This window comes from Caretta caretta, chromosome 6 (genome assembly GCF_965140235.1).
Source record: "Caretta caretta isolate rCarCar2 chromosome 6, rCarCar1.hap1, whole genome shotgun sequence".
NCBI lineage: Eukaryota > Metazoa > Chordata > Testudines > Cheloniidae > Caretta > Caretta caretta.
The window spans coordinates 61,296,389-61,317,126 of NC_134211.1; the positions used below are offsets into that span (position 1 = coordinate 61,296,389).

Below are 20,738 nucleotides of genomic sequence, written 5' to 3' on the forward strand. Positions count from 1 at the left end.
ATTTTGTAAACATAGCTAAAAGGAATGTGGAATAGTGTGGTTATAAAGATTTTATAAGGTATGAGCTGTGGATGCCCTATATTACTCAACTGGTGAAGCCAAGGGTGAGTTATGCAGGTCATCCCAAAAGAATTGTAATAAAACCCTTACACAAATCAAACAATCAAGGACTTTTTATATGACTCATGTTAAAGAAAAACTTCCAAATTTTCAGAAAAGTTTAATTTACCCCTGAATTACTCTAGTTTTAAGATAGCATAATGCCATTGAAATTAGTGGCATTATGCCATCATAAAACTGAAGTAAGAGTGGTGAATTGAACTGTCAATGAGGGTTATTTTTCATCTTCCTTTATCATTGTTATTTTATGTATTTATTTTGATTTATACATAAAAATAGCTAAAAGAGCTCCTATTCTATTGCTCTAAGTGACTTTGACAACAACTAAATATGCATTTACACATTTTTTACAACTCCCTCCAACAATAACTAATAAATACCGAATTGCTGTTAACCCACACTCCTTGCTATGCTTACAATTCCTTACCCCTTCCCAAAAGCCAGTCAGAATAGATGGCCTTTGCAGCATTCCCTTAAGAATAGATTTGGGCTGTTTTAGACTGAGGGTGAATGTGGGTTCCAAATTAATGAGCCCGTGATGAGAATACCCTGCTAGAAACTCACTCTCTTTTATAAAAAGAGGGCTCTAGCTCAAGCCTCTTTTGACCACAGCTGCAATGGTATAGCATAGGGAGAGACGTGGATATAAAAAAGAAACCTTCACAATATCCTAGCCATATATAAATAAAAAAAGCTGTCCTTGCTGTTGCTACTACCTGACCACCTAGTAGCAGCTGGTAATCTAGCCCAATCCTTAGATCGTGGACATGAACAACAAAAACAGGACATGAACCCTCAAACTATGGGGCAGATACTAGCTTTACCATATCTTCTGGTCACCTCAACCAACAACCCAGTCTTACCCAGACCTAGTTTCAGCCAGCTAGACCTCTCCCATTCCTCTATCATCCAGACCTTGGGTAAGGCGATTCACTTCTCTGGTTGGGTCTGATATGACTGGTTTTCAGAGCTAGGTATCATCAGCACACAGAAGGCCCAGCGATCCATGTCTTCTCATTAACTCTTCCAACAGCCATCTAGCCACATTAAACAAATGGGGTGACAAAATAAAATTCTACAGAACCCCAAATTAGAATACCCTCAACAGCAGGAGTAATTGTCCACTACCAGCCTTTGAGAAATTCATAGATTCATAGATTCATAGATATTTAGGCCAGAAGGGACCATTATGATCATCTAGTCTGACCTCCTGCACAATGCAGGCCACAGAATTTCACCCACCACTCCTAAAAAAGACCTCACATCTATATCTGTGCTATTGAAGTCCCCAAATTGTAGTTTGAAGACCTCAAGGAGCAGAGAATCCTCCAGCAAGTGACCCGTGCCCCATGCTACAGAGGAAGGCGAAAAACCTCCAGGGCCTTCCAATCTGCCCTGGAGGAAAATTCCTTCCCGACCCCAAATATGGCGATCAGCTAAACCCTGAGCATATGGGCAAGATTCATCAGCCAGATACTACAGAAAATTCCTTCCCGGGTAACTTGGATCTTACCCCATCTAAAAACCCATCACAGGCCATTGGGCCTATTTACCATGAATATTTAAGCAAGATAAGAATAAAGCCACCCAAAATAGTCCCACATACTCTCACTTGGGTCTGCAGGTGAGTCAACACCACCTCATTGTATCAAAGGCAACTCCTAAACTGGAAAATATCAGCATGGACACCTGACAGTTATCTGTTGCCAGGAGGAGATCCAGCCAACAATGCAACCCACACAGCCTCCATGCTGTATCTGTATCTCAGTCTGTACCCAAGCTGACAAGGGTCAAGGAGAACTGGGACAACTAGATATTGGGAGAGTTATCTTAATCAAAATTGGAAGATTAGATATAGAGTGATAATTGGTCACATCACCAAAATCAAGCGATTGTTTTATGAACAGCAGCTGCACATGTGCTTTTTCAAGGGAAGCTGGCATTCAACTCATCTTCAAGGATTCACTAATATTTTCCATCAACAGTTCCTCCCCATTGGCCTCCAGAAACCAGGAAAGACCTGAGTCTCAAGCACAGGTTGTTGAATAAAGTGATCCTAGTACCTTAGACTCTAGAGGGTGACACTGGCCAAAACTCCCATCAGAGAAGCCTTTTCATTTGTCTTCTCAAGAACACACACTTTCACACAGAGGGAGACAGTTTTGCTTGAATCTCAGCAATTTTAAATGCAAATTAAAAATAAATTTCCTCACAAGTGGAACTTAAATTAGCCACCAAGTGTAGGCAGCTTGAATTAATCAAGCGGCCCAGTATTAAAAACAAACCTGCTTATCAATATTTTGCAGATGCTGTCATGGAGTCACGTGCCTCGCACATAGCCACCCCCGGGCAGTGTGTATCACAGGCCAGAGGAGGCTGAGCCTCCCCAAACAGCCCGGCATGGCCCCGCCCATGCTTCTCCACAGGCCCTCTCCTGGCTGCTTCCAGTTCCCACTCTTCCCCTGTGGCCCAGGCTGTGGCTGGCGTGGGCTGGCCTGCTGCCAGGACTCGGAGCAGGTGGGGCCAGTGCTTGCGTCACCCAGGTCTCTAGGCCTGGGGACACTCAGGCGGGCTGGGGATGCTCGGGTAGCCTGGGGTGGGGGTGCCGGTGGCCATGATGGGAGTGCTCTGGGCTCCAGCAGGGGAGAGGGGGCAGAAAGGGTGGGGGAGGGAGGAGGCCTTGGGCAGAAGGGGAGGGGCCAGGGGCTAGCCTCCCCCAACGGGTGGTTCACCGCTGCCCATGCAGCCACCTTAAAAAAAATCTTTATTGCAGTCGATTGACTGTGGGCTCCATGGCACCATCAGCACTCTCTGTCTTTCCTCCTGCTTCACTTTGTTGCAAGCCATCTATAAACCAAGGTGATCTTTAAGGCCAAAGCCAGGGGAGAGGGTGAAAATGAGGGGCACTGATAGAGAATGGTCTATCAGAGGAACTTTCTTCTCCCAAGCCGTCCAGAAATATTCAGGTTTGAATAGTTTCTGAAGGCAGACTCTTGGAACAGGCCCCTCATCCAGATGAGGAGGTATTCCTCATATTGAATTGAAGTAATGGTTGGTCCATGACATGAATTTCCAAATTCCCTATATCCAATCCCAACCCAAAAACCAGCAGTTACTTTGTGGTTAGTAGCATACTGAATAAGAAGTATTGTGGCAGAGAAGCCAAGCACACAATCTCAGAAATTAATCAATCTTCCATTGGTTCAGGATTGTTCCATACACTGTGTATGTGTGTCAAGGGGTGGGGGCACTAGTTTATGTTAAAGGAACTCACATGTAAATGCTGTAGATGTAAACTGATTATAAATTAGCTAACTTCAATATTTTGGAAGTTCTGTATGGTTTCTTCTTCTCTGCTGTGTTTAGTCTGTATTAGTCGGAAGCTTCACCCCTCCATGCTCCCAATTCACATAGTAGCATCAGTACTAATGTTAGTCATTATCCTCAGATAGTTGTTCAACATGTCAAAAATGAAAACTGAAATGTGTGTGTAAGAAAAAGATTGCTGGTGTATTAGAGACAGAATTAGGAATTGAGTTTGTTTTTATTTTTCAATATCTGTCTTTTAGTTGCATCACATCAGACTCCTCAAATATGGAGAGTCTTTATACCAACATGTTTTCCCACCACCACACTGTTTCCCATGAAAAGTACAGAGAGGCTTGTAATGTGTGTAGCAGAATGTGAAAAAGTGTTTATGTTCTAGAGGATGCAGATATGTGAATGGCTTTATCAGAGTCCTGTAGTGGAGATGAGAAGCAAGTTTCAGACAATATAAAGTTGAAGGTTTTTTTATGCCTAATTATGTCATGTTTTGGTTCCATTGTTGTACATATTGAATAAATTGGACTGGTGATGAACAGGATTATAATATGTAATTTTAATCAATGGGTTTTCTTTGTGAACCACAGAGGTCCTTCTTCCTACAGTGAGTCTCTGGAAAATAATACTGAGATTAAAGAAATGTCATGTTTAAAAAAATACTAAAGATCATAAACACAATAAGTGAATCACTAATTATGAAGCCTGTCATCTGATTTCTTTGGTCTGTCTGCTGAGACCACCAGCAAGGTGGCCAATTAGTGCCTAATGTAGTGGGTATTGTGATGTGGCTATCTATCCATGAGGCACAAAACTAACATAGCTAATTTTCTATAGCCTGGACTAGCCGTCAGATACTGGTGACTTTTGATTATTACTAACCTAAATTGAATAAAAATGACTGTCCGCAGCCTATTACCCTCCATTGGAGCCATCCAGTCTCCCAGAGAGAATATTCCCACCAGCATGGAGACAAATAAGAGGGGACATGCTAAAAGTATATAATGAATGGTAGAGAGAAGGTAGACCGGGAACGTCTATTCTCCCTGTCTTGTGCAAAGAAGAGCAAGAAGACTTTCAGTGAAATTAAAAGGTGGCAAATCCACAACTGATCAGAGGAAATACTTTTTCAATAATGCATAACTAGACTCTGGAACTCATTGCCACAAGAATTTAGCAAGATTCTAACGTGATTGTATATTCATATGGATCTCAAGAATATCCAGACTCGTAATTCTTCTTCAAGTTATTGTCCCTACGGGTGCTCCATGTCAGGCTGTGCATGCGCCTGTTCCCTCCTGATCTGAGATTTTGTCAGTCGTGTCCACAGGTCCAGCCTGTGCCCAACACCCTCATACTCTGATGCAAGGATATACAGGGAGGGGTGGACCTGCACCACCACTCCAGTTCCTTCTCCATCACCTGTGTCTTGAGATGGAAAATCAGTGTCAGCTTACTAGCTGACCCAGCTTGTTACTCTTCTGTCTTATTTGTCTTCAATGCCTGGGCCAGAGGGCAGCATGTACGTTTGTATCACCCCTGGCAAGACTACACTTGTGATGTCTCCACACCTACCTCAGGTCTGCCTACACCCACAACAAGCACAACGTGTCCAAGCAGGTGTCAATACCTGTGAGGTTCCTTGACTGCCTCAGCTAGTGGAAGGATCCCCTGAAGGTTTGTGTGGGAATTCCATTCGTACATACTTCCACCACAAAGATCATCAAAAGCACTGCCTCCATTCTAGGGTGAGATGCTCATTCCAGGATTTCACAGCCCAAGGCAAATGGACCCCCCAAAAAATGTCTTTCCATATCAGCATTCTCAGACTCAAAGCAGTCCTTTATGCTTGCAGCAACTTCCTAACCAGCATCAGGAGCCACTCACAGTAATGCTAGACAACAGAGTTGCAATCTATTATATAAATCACCAAGGAGGTGCAAGATCCCAGGCTTTATATGCAGAGTCGATAAAATTACGGAATTGCTGCATATCCTACTGCATAGAGATCTCAGCGATTAATGATGATTATTAATGATCTGGAGGATGGCGTGGACTGCACCCTCAGCAAGTTTGCAGATGACACTAAACTGGGAGGAGTGGTAGATACGCTGGAGGGGAGGGATAGGATACAGAGGGATCTAGACAAATTAGAGGATTGGGCCAAAAGAAATCTGATGAGGTTCAACAAGGACAAGTGCAGAGTCCTGCACTTAGGACAGAAGAAGCCCATGCATTGCTACAGACTAGGGACCGAATGGCTAGGCAGCGGTTCTGCAGAAAAGGACCTAGGGGTTACAGTGGACGAGAAGCTGGATATGAGTCAACAGTGTGCCCTTGTTGCGAAGAAGGCTAATGGCATTTTGGGCTGTATAAGTAGGGGCACTGCCAGCAGATCGAGGGACATGATCGTTCCCCTCTATTCGACATTGGTGAGGCCTCATCTGGAGTACTGTGTCCAGTTTTGGGCCCCACACTACAAGAAGGATGTGGAAAAATTGGAAAGAGTCCAGCAGAGAGCAACAAAAATGATTAGGTGACTGGAGCACATGACTTATGAGGAGAGGCTGATGTAACTGGGATTGTTTAGTCTGCAGAAGAGAAGAATGAGGGGGGATTTGATAGGTGCTTTCAACTACCTGAAAGGGAGTTCCAAAGAGGATGGATCTAGACTGTTCTCAGTGGTAGCAGATGACAGGACAAGGAGTAATGGTCTCAAGTTGCAGTGGGGGAGGTTTAGGTTGGATATTAGGAAAATCTTTTTCACTAGGAGGGTGGTGAAGCACTGGAATGCGTTACCTAGGGAGGTGGTGGAATCTCCTTCCATTGAGGTTTTTAAGGTCAGGCTTGACAAAGTCCTGGCTGGGATGATTTAGTTGGGGATTGGTCCTGCTTTGAGCAGGAGGCTGGACTAGATGACCTCCTGAGGTCTCTTTCAACCCTGATATTCTATGATTCTACGATTCTATCAGGGCTACAGAACGCCATAGCAGACTGCCTGAGCAGCCATTTCCATCTCTTCGTAACACCATTTAATGTGAAGTGCCAGCACTTCTGCTCAAGGAGGCAACATGGTCGCAACTTGCTCGGAGATGCCCTCCTTCTCCTGAGGCCATGTGTCCTATTTTATGCTTACCCTGCAATGCCATTGCTCCTCAAATTCCTGAACAAACTGCAACAAGAGAGATTGATGTCCATTCTTATAGCACCATAATGGCCAACACTTGTTTGGTTCCCAGATCTACTTCACCTATCCCTGAAGCTACCTGTTTGTCTTCCTCTGACAGTGAACCTTCTGACTCAAGAGTTCAGCACCATGACCCACCCCAACCTCTCAACATTGCACCTCAAAGCCTGGCTCCGTATGCTCTCTGGCATAGAACAGGCTTGCTCTGCAGAGGTTCAGATAGTTCTGCTGAATAGTATAAAACCCGCCACAAGGACAACTTACCTTCAGAAATTGAAATGTTTTCAAGTGTGGTGTGCCCAATGATCCATATCTTCTCTCAAGTGTTTCCTCACACACATTCTAGATTTCCTGCAAAATTTAAAAACCATGGGTTTACTTCTGAGCTCAGTTAAGGTTCACCTGGCTGCCACTGCAGCCTTTCACCTCCCCACATCAAGGCGTTTTCAGTCTTTGCTCAGACGACCACTGTGAGATTCATTAAGGGTCTATTTAACCTTTTCTTCCCATCAAAAAACCTCCTCCACAGTGTGACCTCAAAGAGAAAACTGCCATTTGAACCTATGGGGAGTTGTTCTCTCCTTCATTTTTCTTTTAAATCCTCATAGCCATCCCCATCACCAGAAGAGTTGGGTAGGACTCTTTTGGTTGACCCACTGTACAGGGTGTTTTATGGCAACAAGGTGACAATACATCCCCACCCTCGCTTTCTACCAAAAGTTTCATCATAATTTCACGTTAATTAGGACATTCATCTACCAGTGTTTTGACCCAAACCTCACTCCACCAGAGAGAGAAGCCAGTCTCTACACACTGGATGTAAGAAGAGCTCTCACCTTTTACCTTGATAGGACTAAGCCTTTCAGGGCTTTTCCCAGACTCTTTACTTCCATCATGGAAAAAGTGAAAGGACACCCAATGTCAACCCTAAGATTGTGAAAATGGGTTTCGAGATGCATCTTGACCTGTCACAATGCCGCAGATACACATCCTTCATTTAGGGTGACTGCCTATTCCACCACGGCTCAGTCTACCCCTGTGGCCTTATTGAAGACCAGATCTATCTTGGACATTTTCAAAGTCCACCACCTAGTCTTCAGTGCACACATTTTCCGAGCACTATACAATTGTGCATGCTTCTAGAGCTGCCATGGCCTTTGGTGAGGTTATTCTACAGTCTGTATTGCATCTGTCTCTTCAGCATCCTTCTTCATAATTGAGGTACTGCTTGGGAATCTCCTGATGTGGCACACTTATAGGAACAATTACTCAAATAAAAAGAAAAGAGGTTACTTAACTTGTTCAGAAACTGGCGTTCTTTGAGATGTTTATCCCTACAGATGCTCCACTACCTGCCTGCCTTCCCCTCTACTTTTGAGTCATTTTTTGTGGACTTCATGGTCGAAAAGGAACTGGAGCGGCAGCAGGTCCACCTATCCCTATATATCCTCTTACAAGGGCATGAGGATATGTAGGGCTCAGGCACATACTCATGGACGCTGGTGACAAAATCTCCAATCAGGAGAGCATGGATGCACGCAAATCTTGAAGTGGACCACTCATAGGGACAAAACATGTCAGAGAACTCCAGTTACTGTACAAGGAAAGTAACCTCTCCTTCATGATGATAAATATTTTGGAAGGGATATTAAATCTCATGTTTCAGGGCTTAAGACAATCTCTGACTATTAGAAATCAGAATGAGATGCAATGTGGGGGCATATTTTCTCACATCTGCCTCCTGCAAGGTTTTGATACTTTCCTCTGAAGCTTCTGGTAGTGGTCACTGTTAGAGACAGGCTACTAACCTAGATGGACTATGTGTATAATGAAGTATGGCAATTCCTTAGTTCCACCATAATGGCCCATTATTCTTCACAGGCTCCTGGAAATGAGTATTTGCAGATGGGATCTTGTTCTATTATCAGTTTTATCAGTGTCCAGGCTGAAATTCCTTTTGAAGTTTTTAAGGTCAGGCTTGACAAAGTCCTGGGTGAGATGATTTAGTTGGTCCTGCTTTGAGCAGGGGGTTGGACTAGATGACCTCCCGAGGTCTCTTCCAACCCTAATATTCTATGATTCTATGGGTATGTCTACACTACGAAATTAGGTCGAATTTATAGAAGTCGGTTTTTTAGAAATCGGTTTTATATATTCAAGTGTGTGTGTCCCCACAGAAAATGCTCTAAGTGCATTAAGTGCATTAACTTGGCGGAGTGCTTCCACAGTACCAAGGCAAGCGTCGACTTCCGGAGCATTGCACTGTGGGTAGCTATCCCACAGTTCCCACAGTCTCCACTACCCATTGGAATTCTGGGTTGAGATCCCAATGCCTGGTGGGGCTAAAACATTGTCACAGGTGGTTCTGGGTACATGTCGTCAGGCCCCCCTTCCCTCCCTCCCTCCGTGAAAGAAAGGGAAGACAATCGTTTTGCGCCTTTTTTCCTGGATTACCCGTGCAGACGCCATACCACAGCAAGCATGGAGCCCGATCAGCTCACCGTCACCATATGTCTCCTGGGTGCTGGCAGACGTGGTACTGCATTGCTACACAGCAGCAGCAACCCATTGCCTTATGGCAGCAGACGGTACAGTAGGACTGGTAGCCGTCATCGTCATGTCCGAGATGCTCCTGGTTGCCTCTGTGAGGTCGATCAGGAGCGCCTGGGCAGACATGGGCGCAGGGACTAAATTTGGAGTGACTTGATCAGGTCATTATCTTTAGTCCTGCAGTCAGTCCTATTGAACCATCCTATGGTGAGCAGGCAGGCGATACGGATTGCTAGCAGTCCTATTGTACCATCTTCTGCCAAGCAGCCACGAGATGTGGATGGCATGCAGTCCTTCTGCACCATCTGCTGCCAGCCAAAGATGTAAAAGATAGATGGAGTGTATCAAAACAAGAAATAGACCAGATTTGATTTGTACTCATTTGCAACCCCCCCCCCCCGCCGCCCCCGTCTAGGGGACTCATTCCTCTAGGTCACACTGCAGTCACTCACAGAGAAGGTGCAGCGAGGTAAATCTAGCCATGTATCAATCAGAGGCCAGACCAACCTGCTTGTTCCAATAAGAACAGTAACTTAGGTGCACCATTTCTTATTGGAACCCTCCGTGAAGTCCTGCCTGAAATACTCCTTGATGTAAAGCCACCCCCTTTGTTGATTTTAACTCCCTGTAAGCCAACCCTGTAAGCCATGTCGTCAGTCACCCCTCCCTGCGTCAGAGCAACGGCAGACAATCGTGCATCTGAGTTGAGAGTGTTGTCCAGAGCAGTCACAATGGAGCACTCTGGGATAGCTCCCGGAGGCCAATACCGTCGAATTGTGTCCACAGTACCCCAAATTCGACCCGGCAAGGCCAACTTAAGCGCTAATCCACTTGTTAGGGGTGGAGTAAGGAAATCGATTTTAAGAGCCCTTTAAGTCGAAATAAAGGGTTTCATCATGTGGATGGGTGCAGGTTTACATCGATTTAACACTGCTAAATTCGACCTAAAGTCCTAGTGTAGACCAGGGCTATGATTCTAAGTAAAGGGTAGGGCATTTTTAGCAGATCTTCATATGTGAAATGAAACCAGAGGAAATCAGAATGAGCTCAGGGATGACCACTTTTAAGCTTACTTAAAAACCTGCCTTTTTTGCAGAAGCCTTCTTACAATGATAATATATTGCCGGGGGTGGGGAGTGCAGGGCAAAGAAAGAAGGGAAAGATTCTGAGGTTTAACTCAGAAAGATGGCAAGAGCAGGGTCTGTTATGGCCTAAAATTGATGTTAATAGGAATTCTGAATTCAGAGGCTAGATCAGATGTGGGCAAACTATGGCCCGCGGGCCACATCCGGCCCACGGGACCGTCATGCCTGGTCCTTGAGCTCCCGGCCGGGGAGGCTAGCCCTCCCTCCCTCCCCCCTGCAACTATGACGCTGCACAGGCAGCACTACGGGTGGCGGGGCTGCGTGCTTCTGCAGGGCAGCACGGCAGTGTGTCTGACTCCGGCCGAGTGGCGCAGCTGCTAGACGTGCTGCTCTGAGCGGCGTGATAAGGGGGCCGGGCCCAAGGGGTTGGATAAGGGGCAGGGGGTCCCGGGGGGTGGGCAGGGGATGGGGGCAGTTGGATGAGGTGAAGGTTATGGGGGGGCAGGTAGAGGATGGGGAACAGGGGCAGTTGGATAGGCGTGTCAGGGGATGGGGGTGTGGATGGGGTCGGGGCAGTCAGGGGACAGGGAGCGGGGGGGTTGGATAGGGGGTGGGGTCCCAGGGGAGTGGTTAGCGTCGGGGGGGGGGTCTCGGGTGGGGCTGGTCAGGGGACAAGGAGTTGATGGGTCAGGAGTTGTGAGCGGGGCAGCGAGGAGGTGGGAAGTGGGAGGGGTCAGCTGGGGGCAGGGGCCAGGCTGTTTGGGGAGGCACAGTCTTCCCTACCCAGCCCTCCATACAGTTTTGCAACTCCGATGTGGCCCTTGGGCCAAAAAGTTTGCCCCCACCCCGGGCTGGATTCTACACAGATAAAGGCTTCATAACTGTGATAGACAAATTTCATTAGCTGGTTTGCAGATAACTCAGGCTAAATAATCTTGGTGTGATTTCACAATTAATATTTCAATTCATAAGTCAAGACAAAGCACAATATCCATTAGAGAGCAGTATAGACATTCTGACCAAGATTTTCAAAAATAGGAACTTTAATTTAGACTCCCAGTTCCATATTAAAGTACTTAAATATGTGACCTGACTTTCAAAAGTTCTGACAATTCAGCAACTTCCATTAATCTCAACGAGTGCTGCTGGAAGCTGATCACTTTTGCAATTCAGGCTTCTTATTTAGGCACTTAAATATGGATTTGGGAGACTAACTTTAGGCTCCTATTTTTTGAAATCTTGGCCACCATGTGAAATTGAAATAGTAAGAGGGGTTTATACAGAGATCAAAATCCTCCACTCACAATTCTTAAATCATACAGATTCTATTTAACTAAAACAAAGAGATTTTTGTCTTTTTGTGGGTTTTTTTCGTCCCAGCTGGTTTCTCTTTCCTTGAGCAAAGCACCTTAAATTCCTGTACCTTCCAGCTGTAGTATAGTCATATCCCATGTGTCCACCTATGAGGTCTGTGCAGTGAGGAGGCTCAGTAAGTGTCCACACTGTAAGCACTAAAACTGGGGAGCTGCTCCAGCCATGGTTTGCAGGGAGAAGGAGGAGGTCTGAGGCTGAAGGTCTGCTGTGAGCTCCATCATTAGCCCCAAAGACATTTGGGGCAGTAAGAGATCAGCAGCCCCTCATGACTTTGGGAGGAATGCGAAGGTGAGCAGCTACAGAGACCTTTGTTGAAAGGGGAAAGCAGCCAAAGTTGTGGGTACAGAAGAGCAAGAGAACTGCATTTCTGGTCTTTTCTGTGTAACATTGAATGAATTCTGGGAAACATGGCCTTGGGAGGAAAATGTGGGTAGTTTGGGGGGGTCAGAAACAGAAACTGTTTGGGAACACCTGCTCTAAATTTATGCTTTTGAACATGAGGACAGAACAGATGAAAAATCTGATGCTGAAGATTGCTAAACACTACAGTTTGTTATGGAGTGTTGAATGGAAATCCTACATAAACAAAACACCAGAAAAATGGAGTGGGTAGTATCATCTGTCTGCAGAAGTTTAAGGGGAAAGAGTGTGAATGTAATATATTGGAGCAAAATTATTCTAGTGTTTATTTTATGTAAACTTTGTAGGGGGGGTTTTGGTCAGTGCCACTGTGTTTTATCTACTATGTACTATAAGGGGCAATTGACGTAATACCATGTACAGGAAGATACACTAATTTGCTCATAATCGGAGTCAGCCATATACTGGAAGGGCTGGTTATTTCAGTTAATGTTCCCCCTATATTGGCAAAGTACAACTCTTTATTACCAATGTCTGTTATTTATCAGCCCCTAACCATTTTCCTGCACACCCAACCTCCACCCACACCAAACAGTATTGCCTGTGAATTTTCCTAGTCAGTGTATGGGTCTACCCTTTAGTTGTATGTAATGACTGGTGGGTAGCAGGTCATTGTGGCTCTCCAGCAGTTTGCAACAGCATCCTAGCATCTCTGGTGTACAACTATATAAACAGAAGAAAGGATAGATGGTTTGGAACTTGGAAGTTATTTTAATCCATGTCACTCAGATTTGAAGATGAAAGTTTGGATACTTAACAATAAATAGGAGTACTTGTGGCACCTTAGAGACTAACAAATTTATTTGAGCATAAGCTTCATCAAGTGAGCTGTAGCTCACGAAAGCTTATGCTCAAATAAATTTGTTAGTCTCTAAGGTGCAACAAGTACTCCTTTTCTTTTTGCGGATACAAACTAACACGACTGCTACTCTGAAACTTAACAATAAATGTTTATTTTTCAAAAAATAAGATGTCAGCATGATAGTGAAGAACGGATTGGTTAGATATGTTATTAAGGGTCCTTTCATTACTTAGGCCCATTTACATTATTTTCACCATTAAATACAGTGTATTCCTGATTCTACATCAATCTGAATCTCTGCTTCAACATAGGATGCAAAGTATTTATCTGTTTGAAGCGCTCGGTGTGTGAACCTGTGTCTATTTTAGTGTATGTTATGTCGGGAGACAGCCCGACTTTCCCTTGGTTGACTGTGGAATAAAACTAGCAAAAAAGCTTGGAAAAATTGGGATTGACTTTAGACAATGTGCTGAGGACCAAGCAAAGGGATCACTCTCACCTTTTTTTATCTTTATTAATGGATTTATTGCTCATGACAATGGGAGACTAATAGCATGGACTAGAGCCTGGCAAAGTGTAGTCAGGCACTTTGCAAACTTCCCACAAACAACTGATCCAATACACCTAAATCCTAACCTGAAGGTAATTTTGCTTTTCCAGTGCTAGATCCCCTTATGCTGCTCTGCCAGTACACCTCAGTCCTAACCTGTAGTGCCCCCTATTGCTCTAGTCCTGCACATTTATATACCTCTACCAATGATCCTATAGACCTCTTGGCAAGAACTGTATCAATAGACCACTTGGCCAGAACTGTATCAAATTACGTGGTGTTTGATTAGATCACTTGCTCATGAGTAAAAGTGGCTAATCTACTTAAGAAGGGTGTGCAGTCTTATGAAAGAAAACAGAGAATGGTGTAACACTACTGCAAAAAAAAAGCAAACATAATTTTGGGATGTATTAGCAGGAATATTGTAAGCAAGACACAAGAAGTAATTGTTCTGCTCTACTCCGCGCTGATTAGGCCTCAATTGTAGTATTGTGTCCACTTCTGAGTGCCACATTTCAGGAATGATGTGGACAAATTGTAGAAAGTCCAGAGAAGAGTACCAAAAATGATTAAAGGTCTAGAAAACATGACCTACGAGGGAAGATTGAAAAAACTGGATTTGTTTAGTCTGCAGAAGAGAAGACTGAGAGGGGCATGACAATAGTCTTCAAAAACATAAAAGGTTGTTACAAGGAGGCAGGACAAAAATTGTTCTCCTTAACCTCAATATAGGACAAGAAACAATGGTCTTAAATTACAGCAATGGCGATTTAGGTTTCACATTAGGAAAAACTTCCTAACTGTCAGGGTGATTAAGCATTGGAATAAATTGCCTAGGGAGATTGTGGAATCTCCGTCATTGGAGATTTTTAAGAGCAGGTTAGACAAACACCTATCAGAGATGGTGTAGATCAGAGGAGAACAAACTACGGCCAGCGGGCCACATCCAGCTTGCGGGACCGTCTTGCCCAGCCCCTGAGCTCCTGGCCGGGGAGGCTAGCCCCTGGTCCCTCCCCTGCTCTTCTTCCTCCCCCGCAGCTATGCCACCATGCGGGCAGCGCTCTGGGAGGTGGGGTTGCGTGCTCCTGCAGGGCACGGCAGCACAGCAGCGTTTCTGGCTCCAGCTGGGCAGCACGACTGCCAGACATGCTGCCCTAAGCGTCATGGTAAGGGGGCAGAGCCGGGGGTTGAATAAGGGGCAGGGGGTCCCGGGGGGCAGTCAGGGAGCAGGGGGCAGTTGGATGGGGCGGAGGTTGTGAGGGGGGGGCGGTCGGGATGGGGAACAGGGGGCGGTTGGATAGGGCAGAGGTTTGGGGAGGGGGCAGGAGATGGGGAATGGGGGGTGGTTAGATAGGGGGTGGGGTCCCGGGGCATGGTTAGGGGCAGGGGTTCCCGGGAGGGGGCGGTCAGGGGACAAGGAGCAGGCGGGGTTGGATGGGTTGGGGATTCTGAGGGGGGCAGTCAGGGGGCAGGAAGTGGGAGGTGTCGGATAGGGGGCAGGGGCCAGGCTGTTTGGGGAGGCACAGCCTTTCCTACCCAGCCCTCCATACAGTTTCGCACCCCGATGTGGCCCAAAAAGTTTGCCCACCCCTAGTCTGATAATACTTAGTCCAGCCATGAATGCAGGGAACTGGATTATATCAGTGGTTCTTAACCAGGGTTACGCGTACCCCTGGGGGTATGCAGAGGGGATACATCAACTCATCTAGGTATTTGCCTAGTTTTACAACAGGCTACATAAAAAGCACTAGCAACTTCAGTAGAAACTAAAATTTCATACAGACAAAATGTGAAAGTAAGCAATTTTTCAGTAATAGTGCGCTGTGACAGTTTTGTATTTTTATGTCTGATTTTGTAAGCAAGTAGTTTTTAAGTGAGGTGAAACTTGGTGTATGCAAGACAAATCAGACTCCTGAAAGGAGTACAGTAGTCTGGAAAGGTTGAGAACTGCTGGACTAGATGACCATTTCAGATCCCTTCCAGTCCTGCGATTTTATGATTACCTCATATTTTATGTGTGCAAAGATCTATTCATGTTTTATTTTATGCAGTACCTAAAAATATTTCTCTGGCCATTAATCTCTTTGCTTTGATTTTCTTGCAGCCCAGATGATTTACTGAATGCACTGAATGAGGGTATCAGCCGTGCGGATGTTATTATCACATCAGGAGGCGTGTCCATGGGTGAAAAGGTATAAGCTGAAGCATGGTTGCTACATTGCAATAAGAATACCAGGCATGAGGTCAGGAGTTCCTGATGGCAACTGCAAATGTATTCATGATTATTTCCAGGACATCCCAGGTCCCTGGACCCAGCGCTGCTGGATTAATTAAAAAAATATTTTTTAATACTGTCCTTTTTTTATGCTTTTGTTTCAATACTATAGTGGGTGTATGATATTTCTGGGAAGATTCTAAGTGGTGTTGGAATCAGCACTTTCCAAAATCTTGTTGTATCTAGTTTTCATTTAAGGAGTGATCATATAAATTTAGTGCTAGTGAAAGGTGCTGAATTGACAGCATCTGAAGACTGAAGACTTCTTTTTATCCATAGAGTAGGTAAAACGTGGGTAGTAGCAGTGAAAGCTACTCTGCAAGTGAATGTGTAAAACTGGCTCATTCTTACTGAAAGATTTGTTCTCTGAGTGTATCAGAACTATATCTGCTGACCTTAAAATAGTTTTTGTTGTGTTTTATTCCTCTTACCTCTGCAGAGACAGCACACATAAAAGACAGTGAACTAGTTTCTTTGCCTGCTTGTGAATCATCAACAGAATTGTTTGCTAAGTTGCAGTTGGTAGCACCTGTGCAAAATCAGTGAAGACAGGTGTCACAAAGGGGATAAATGGGCCTGCAGAACCTTTAAAACTTCTGGTGACATAGGAGAAGGAAAAAACTCAAAATGACTTTTTTATCCCAGGTTGTTTTTGCAGGAGTGGCAGTTAAAATAAACATTTATCTAGGTGTAACAGAGCAGATTTTATATGGAGTCACTGACAGATGATAAACAGTAAGCTCAATGGTTCCATTTTTAGAATCAGTTTTCTGAGCAGATCCTCACTTCAAAGGTCTAGTATCTTGCATAAAGGGAGAACTAGAAGCATTTTGTTGGACCAATAAAAATTACTTTCAGGCCCTTTAAAGTCCACAGTCACTGGCCCTGGAACAGTGATCAGAAAGAAAAGTGTTGATCGATCCATGAATTTTTAGAACAGTGGTGTCATGCAGACACATGGCCATGAGGAACTGAATTGAGACTACCACCTCTTTTCACAAAGGCATCTGAACAGCCTTTGGATGCCAGCAATTTCTGATCACTCCTCATCGAGACTGGATTTGAGACAGCAGTCTAAAGCTGAAAGGTTCCGTATCTCATTACCAGTTCCTTGAGGCATCCCATCCTTTTTTATTGGACTCTTGGTAGTATACATGAAATATCTGAGGACATCTTAAGGAGAATTTAGATGGAAAATTAAAGACAAGGACTTAATATACCTAAAAGTCAAGTAGAGTTGGACCTTGCAAAGGGAATTAAAAGCAATAGTAAAAGGTTCTATAGCCATATAAATAAGCAGAAAAAAAAGAAAGAAGAAGTGGGACCGCTAAACACTGAGGATGGAGTGGAGGTCAAGGATAATCTAGGCATGGCCCAATAGCTAAACAAATACTTTGCCTCAGTCTTTAATAAGGCTAAAGAGGATCTTAGGGATAATGGTAGCATGACAAATGGGAATGAGGATATGGAGGTAGATAGTACCATATCTGAGGTAGAAGCGAAACTCGAACAGCTTAATGGGACTAAATTGGGGGACCCAGATAATCTTCATCCAAGAATATTAAAGGAATTGGCACATGAAATTGCAAGCCCATTAGCAAGAATTTTTAATGAATCTGTAAACTCAGGGGTTGTACCGTATGATTGGAAAATTGCTAACATCGTTCCTATTTTTAAGAGAGGTAAAAAAAGCAATCCGGGTAACTACAGGCCTGTTAGTTTGACATCTGTAGTATGCAAGGTCTTGGAAAAAATTTTGAAGGAGAAAGTAGTTAAGGACATTGAGGTCAATGGTAAATGGGACAAAATACAACATGGTTTTACAAAAGGTAGATCGTGCCAAACCAACCTGATCTCCTTCTTTGAGAAAGTAACCGATTTTTTAGACAAAGGAAACGCAGTGGATCTAATCTACCTAGATTTCAGTAAGGCGTTTGATACCATGCCACATGGGGAATTATTAGTTAAATTGGAAAAGATGGGGATCAATATGAAAATTGAAAGGTGGATAAGGAATTGGTTCACAGGGAGACTACAGCGAGTAATATTGAAAGGTGAACTGTCAGGCTGGAGGGAGGATACCAGTGGAGTTCCTTAGGGATCAGTTTTGGGACCAGTCTTATTTAATCTTTTTATTACTGACCTCGGCACAAAAAGTGGGAGTGTGCTAATAAAGTTTGCAAATGATACAAAACTGGGAGGTATTGCCAATTTAGAGAGAGACCGGGATATCATACAAGAAGATTTGGATGACCTTGTAAACTGGAGTAATAGTAATAGGATGAAATTTAATAGTGAGAAGTGTAAAGTTATGCATTTAGGGATTAATAACAAGAATTTTAGTTATAAGCTGGGGACGCATCAATTAGAAGTAATGGAGGAGGAGAAGGACCTTGGAATATTGGTTGATCATAGGATGACTATGAGCCGCCAGTGTGATATGGCTGTGAAAAAAGCTAATGCAGTCTTGGGATGCATCAGGCGAGGTATTTCCAGTGGAGATAAGGAGGTTTTAGTACTGTTATACAAGGCACTGGTGAGATCTCATCTGGAATAGTGTGTGCAGTTCTGGTCTCCCATGTTTAAGAAGGATGAATTCAAACTGGAACAGGTACAGAGAAGGCTACTAGGATGATCCGAGGAATGGAAAACCTGCCTTATGAAAGGAGACAAGGAGCTTGGTTGTTTAGCCTAACTAAAAGAAGGTTGAGGGGAGATATGATTGCTCTCTATAAATATATCAGAGGGATAAATACCGGAGAGGGAGAGGACTTATTTAAGCTCAGTACCAATGTGGACACAAGAACAAATGGATATAAATTGGTCATTGGGAAGTTTAGACTTGAAATTAGATGAAGGTTTCTAACCATCAGAGGAGTGAAGTTTTGGAATAGCCTTCCAAGGGAAGCAGTGGGGGCAAAAGACCTGTCTGGCTTTAAGATTAGACTCGATAAGTTTATGGAGGAGATGGTATGATGGGATAACATGATTTTGGCAATTAATTGATCTTTAAATATTCATGGTAAATAGGCCCAATGGCCTGTGATGGGATGTTAGATGGAGTGGAATCTGAGTTACTACAGAAAATTCTTTCCTGGGTATCTGGCTGGTGAATCTTGCCCACATGCTCAGGGTTTAGCTGATCGCCACATTTGGGGTCAGGAAGGAATTTTCCTCCAGGGCAGATTGGAAGAGGCCCTGGAGGTTTTTCGCCTTCCTCTGTAGCATGGGGCACGGGTCACTTGCTGGAGGATTCTCTGCTCCTTGAAGTCTTTAAACCATGATTTGAGGACTTCAGTAGCTCAGACATAGGTGAGAGGTTTTTCGCAGGAGTGGGTGGGTGAGATTCTGTGGCCTGCGTTGTGCAGGAGGTCAGACTAAATGATCATAATGGTCCCTTCTGACCTTAATATCTATGAATGGAGTCAACAATCAAGAATTTGTGTCATGGTAGAAAAAGGGTCACAGCTTTGGACAAAATAGATTTAAGAAAAAGTCAGAAATCTGTGTAGGGACTTCAGGTTCATTGCTTCTAAAGCCTCTCTTTACTGACAATTCTAGCAGGTGATATCCTAATTTAAGATGCATGGAGTCTAGTAGAAACAAACTTATATAGGCTTGTTATTTTCAGTTATGATACTCAATTTTCTCATGTGGGCGTTTTTTGATAGCAGTGTAAGTTCTTCTAGGATGAGCATTTGACATCTCACTACAAGATCATCTACACATCTGTGAGCACAGCTATTATCAACAGAGAGACAGCATAAGGAATTCTGGACTTCTTGAACTAATGGATTGATTGTGTTGATCCAAAATAATTTAACTTGAACCAACACACAAGAAGTGGAGGCTCACTAATTTCCCTCTAGAGAAACTTTAGTTAAATAACCTATAGCTGTGAATTATATGTCCCCAAGAAATTACAAAAACTATAGTAACAAGGTGGGTGAGGTAATATCTTTTATTGGATCAACTTCTTTTGGTGAGAGAGACAAGCTTTAAGCTTGAAAGCTTGTCTCTTTCACCAGCAGAAGTTGGTCCAATAAAAGATACTACCTCACCCACTTTTTCTCTCTGATATTCTGGGACCAACATGGCTACAATAACACTGCAAAGAACTACAGTGACTTTTTGAGAGACTTTGAGGTCTACAATGCATCCTAGTTCTGAAAGGTACTGCTGATCACTGAATTCCACTAGTAGCTAATTTCCAGTCTCCAAAGAAAAGTAGTTTTATTGGGTTTGAGTCTTAGCCCTGACTTAGAAAGAAAAATGTTTTTGTCTTTGGAATATATGCACAAGATTTCACAAGCTGGCATTAAAAATTTCCTGTAGTGACTAAATATCTTTGGACACTTTAAAGATGCCAGTACTGCAGTTGACTGTGCAAGGATCCCTGTATCCACACTGAGGCCTGGTCTACACTACGGAGTTAGGTCGAATTTAGCCGCATTAGGTCAATCTAAAAATGACTGCATCCACACAACCAACCCCATTCCGTCAACCTAAAGGGCTCTTAAAATTGACTTCTATACTCCTCGCTGACAAGGGGAGTAGCGCTAAAATCAAATTTGGGGTAGTGTGGACACCAATCGACAGTATTGGCCTCCGGGAGCTATCCCAGTGGATTGTGACTGCTCTGGACAGCACTTTGAACTCTGATGCACTAGCCAGGTACACAGGAAAAGCCTCGGGAACTTTTGAATTTCATTTCCTGTTTGGTCAGCATGGTGAACTCAGCAACACTCAGCAGTACAGGTGACCATGCAGTCCCCTGAGAATAGCAGAGCATAGAATGTTTCTATGCTCCCCCTATCATCTCCGTCCCTGAGGTTATTGCAGATTAGAAGGCAAAAAAAACGCACTCGCGATGACATGTATTCCGAGCTCATGCAGTCCTCCCGCACTGAAAGGGCACAGCTTAACGCATGCAGGCATTCAGTGGCAGAGGCCAGGAAAGAATTAAGTGAGCATGAAGAACGGAGGAAGGATGTAATGCTGAGGCTAATGGGGGAGCAAATGGACATGATGAAGCATCTGTTGGGGGAGCAAAC

General features: G+C 44.1%; 1 protein-coding gene across 26 annotated transcripts in view; it reads left to right on the forward strand.

The window, feature by feature from the left end:
- GPHN (gephyrin) overlaps positions 1-20,738 on the forward strand; it is a 587,889-nt gene that overhangs the window by 554,215 nt on the left and 12,936 nt on the right. For all 26 annotated transcript variants that reach the window (XM_048851950.2, XM_048851956.2, XM_048851955.2 and 23 more), the window contains one exon: positions 15,514-15,601. In XM_048851950.2, the coding sequence (XP_048707907.1) occupies positions 15,514-15,601 (88 nt within the window). The remainder of the gene's footprint in view (positions 1-15,513; positions 15,602-20,738) is intronic.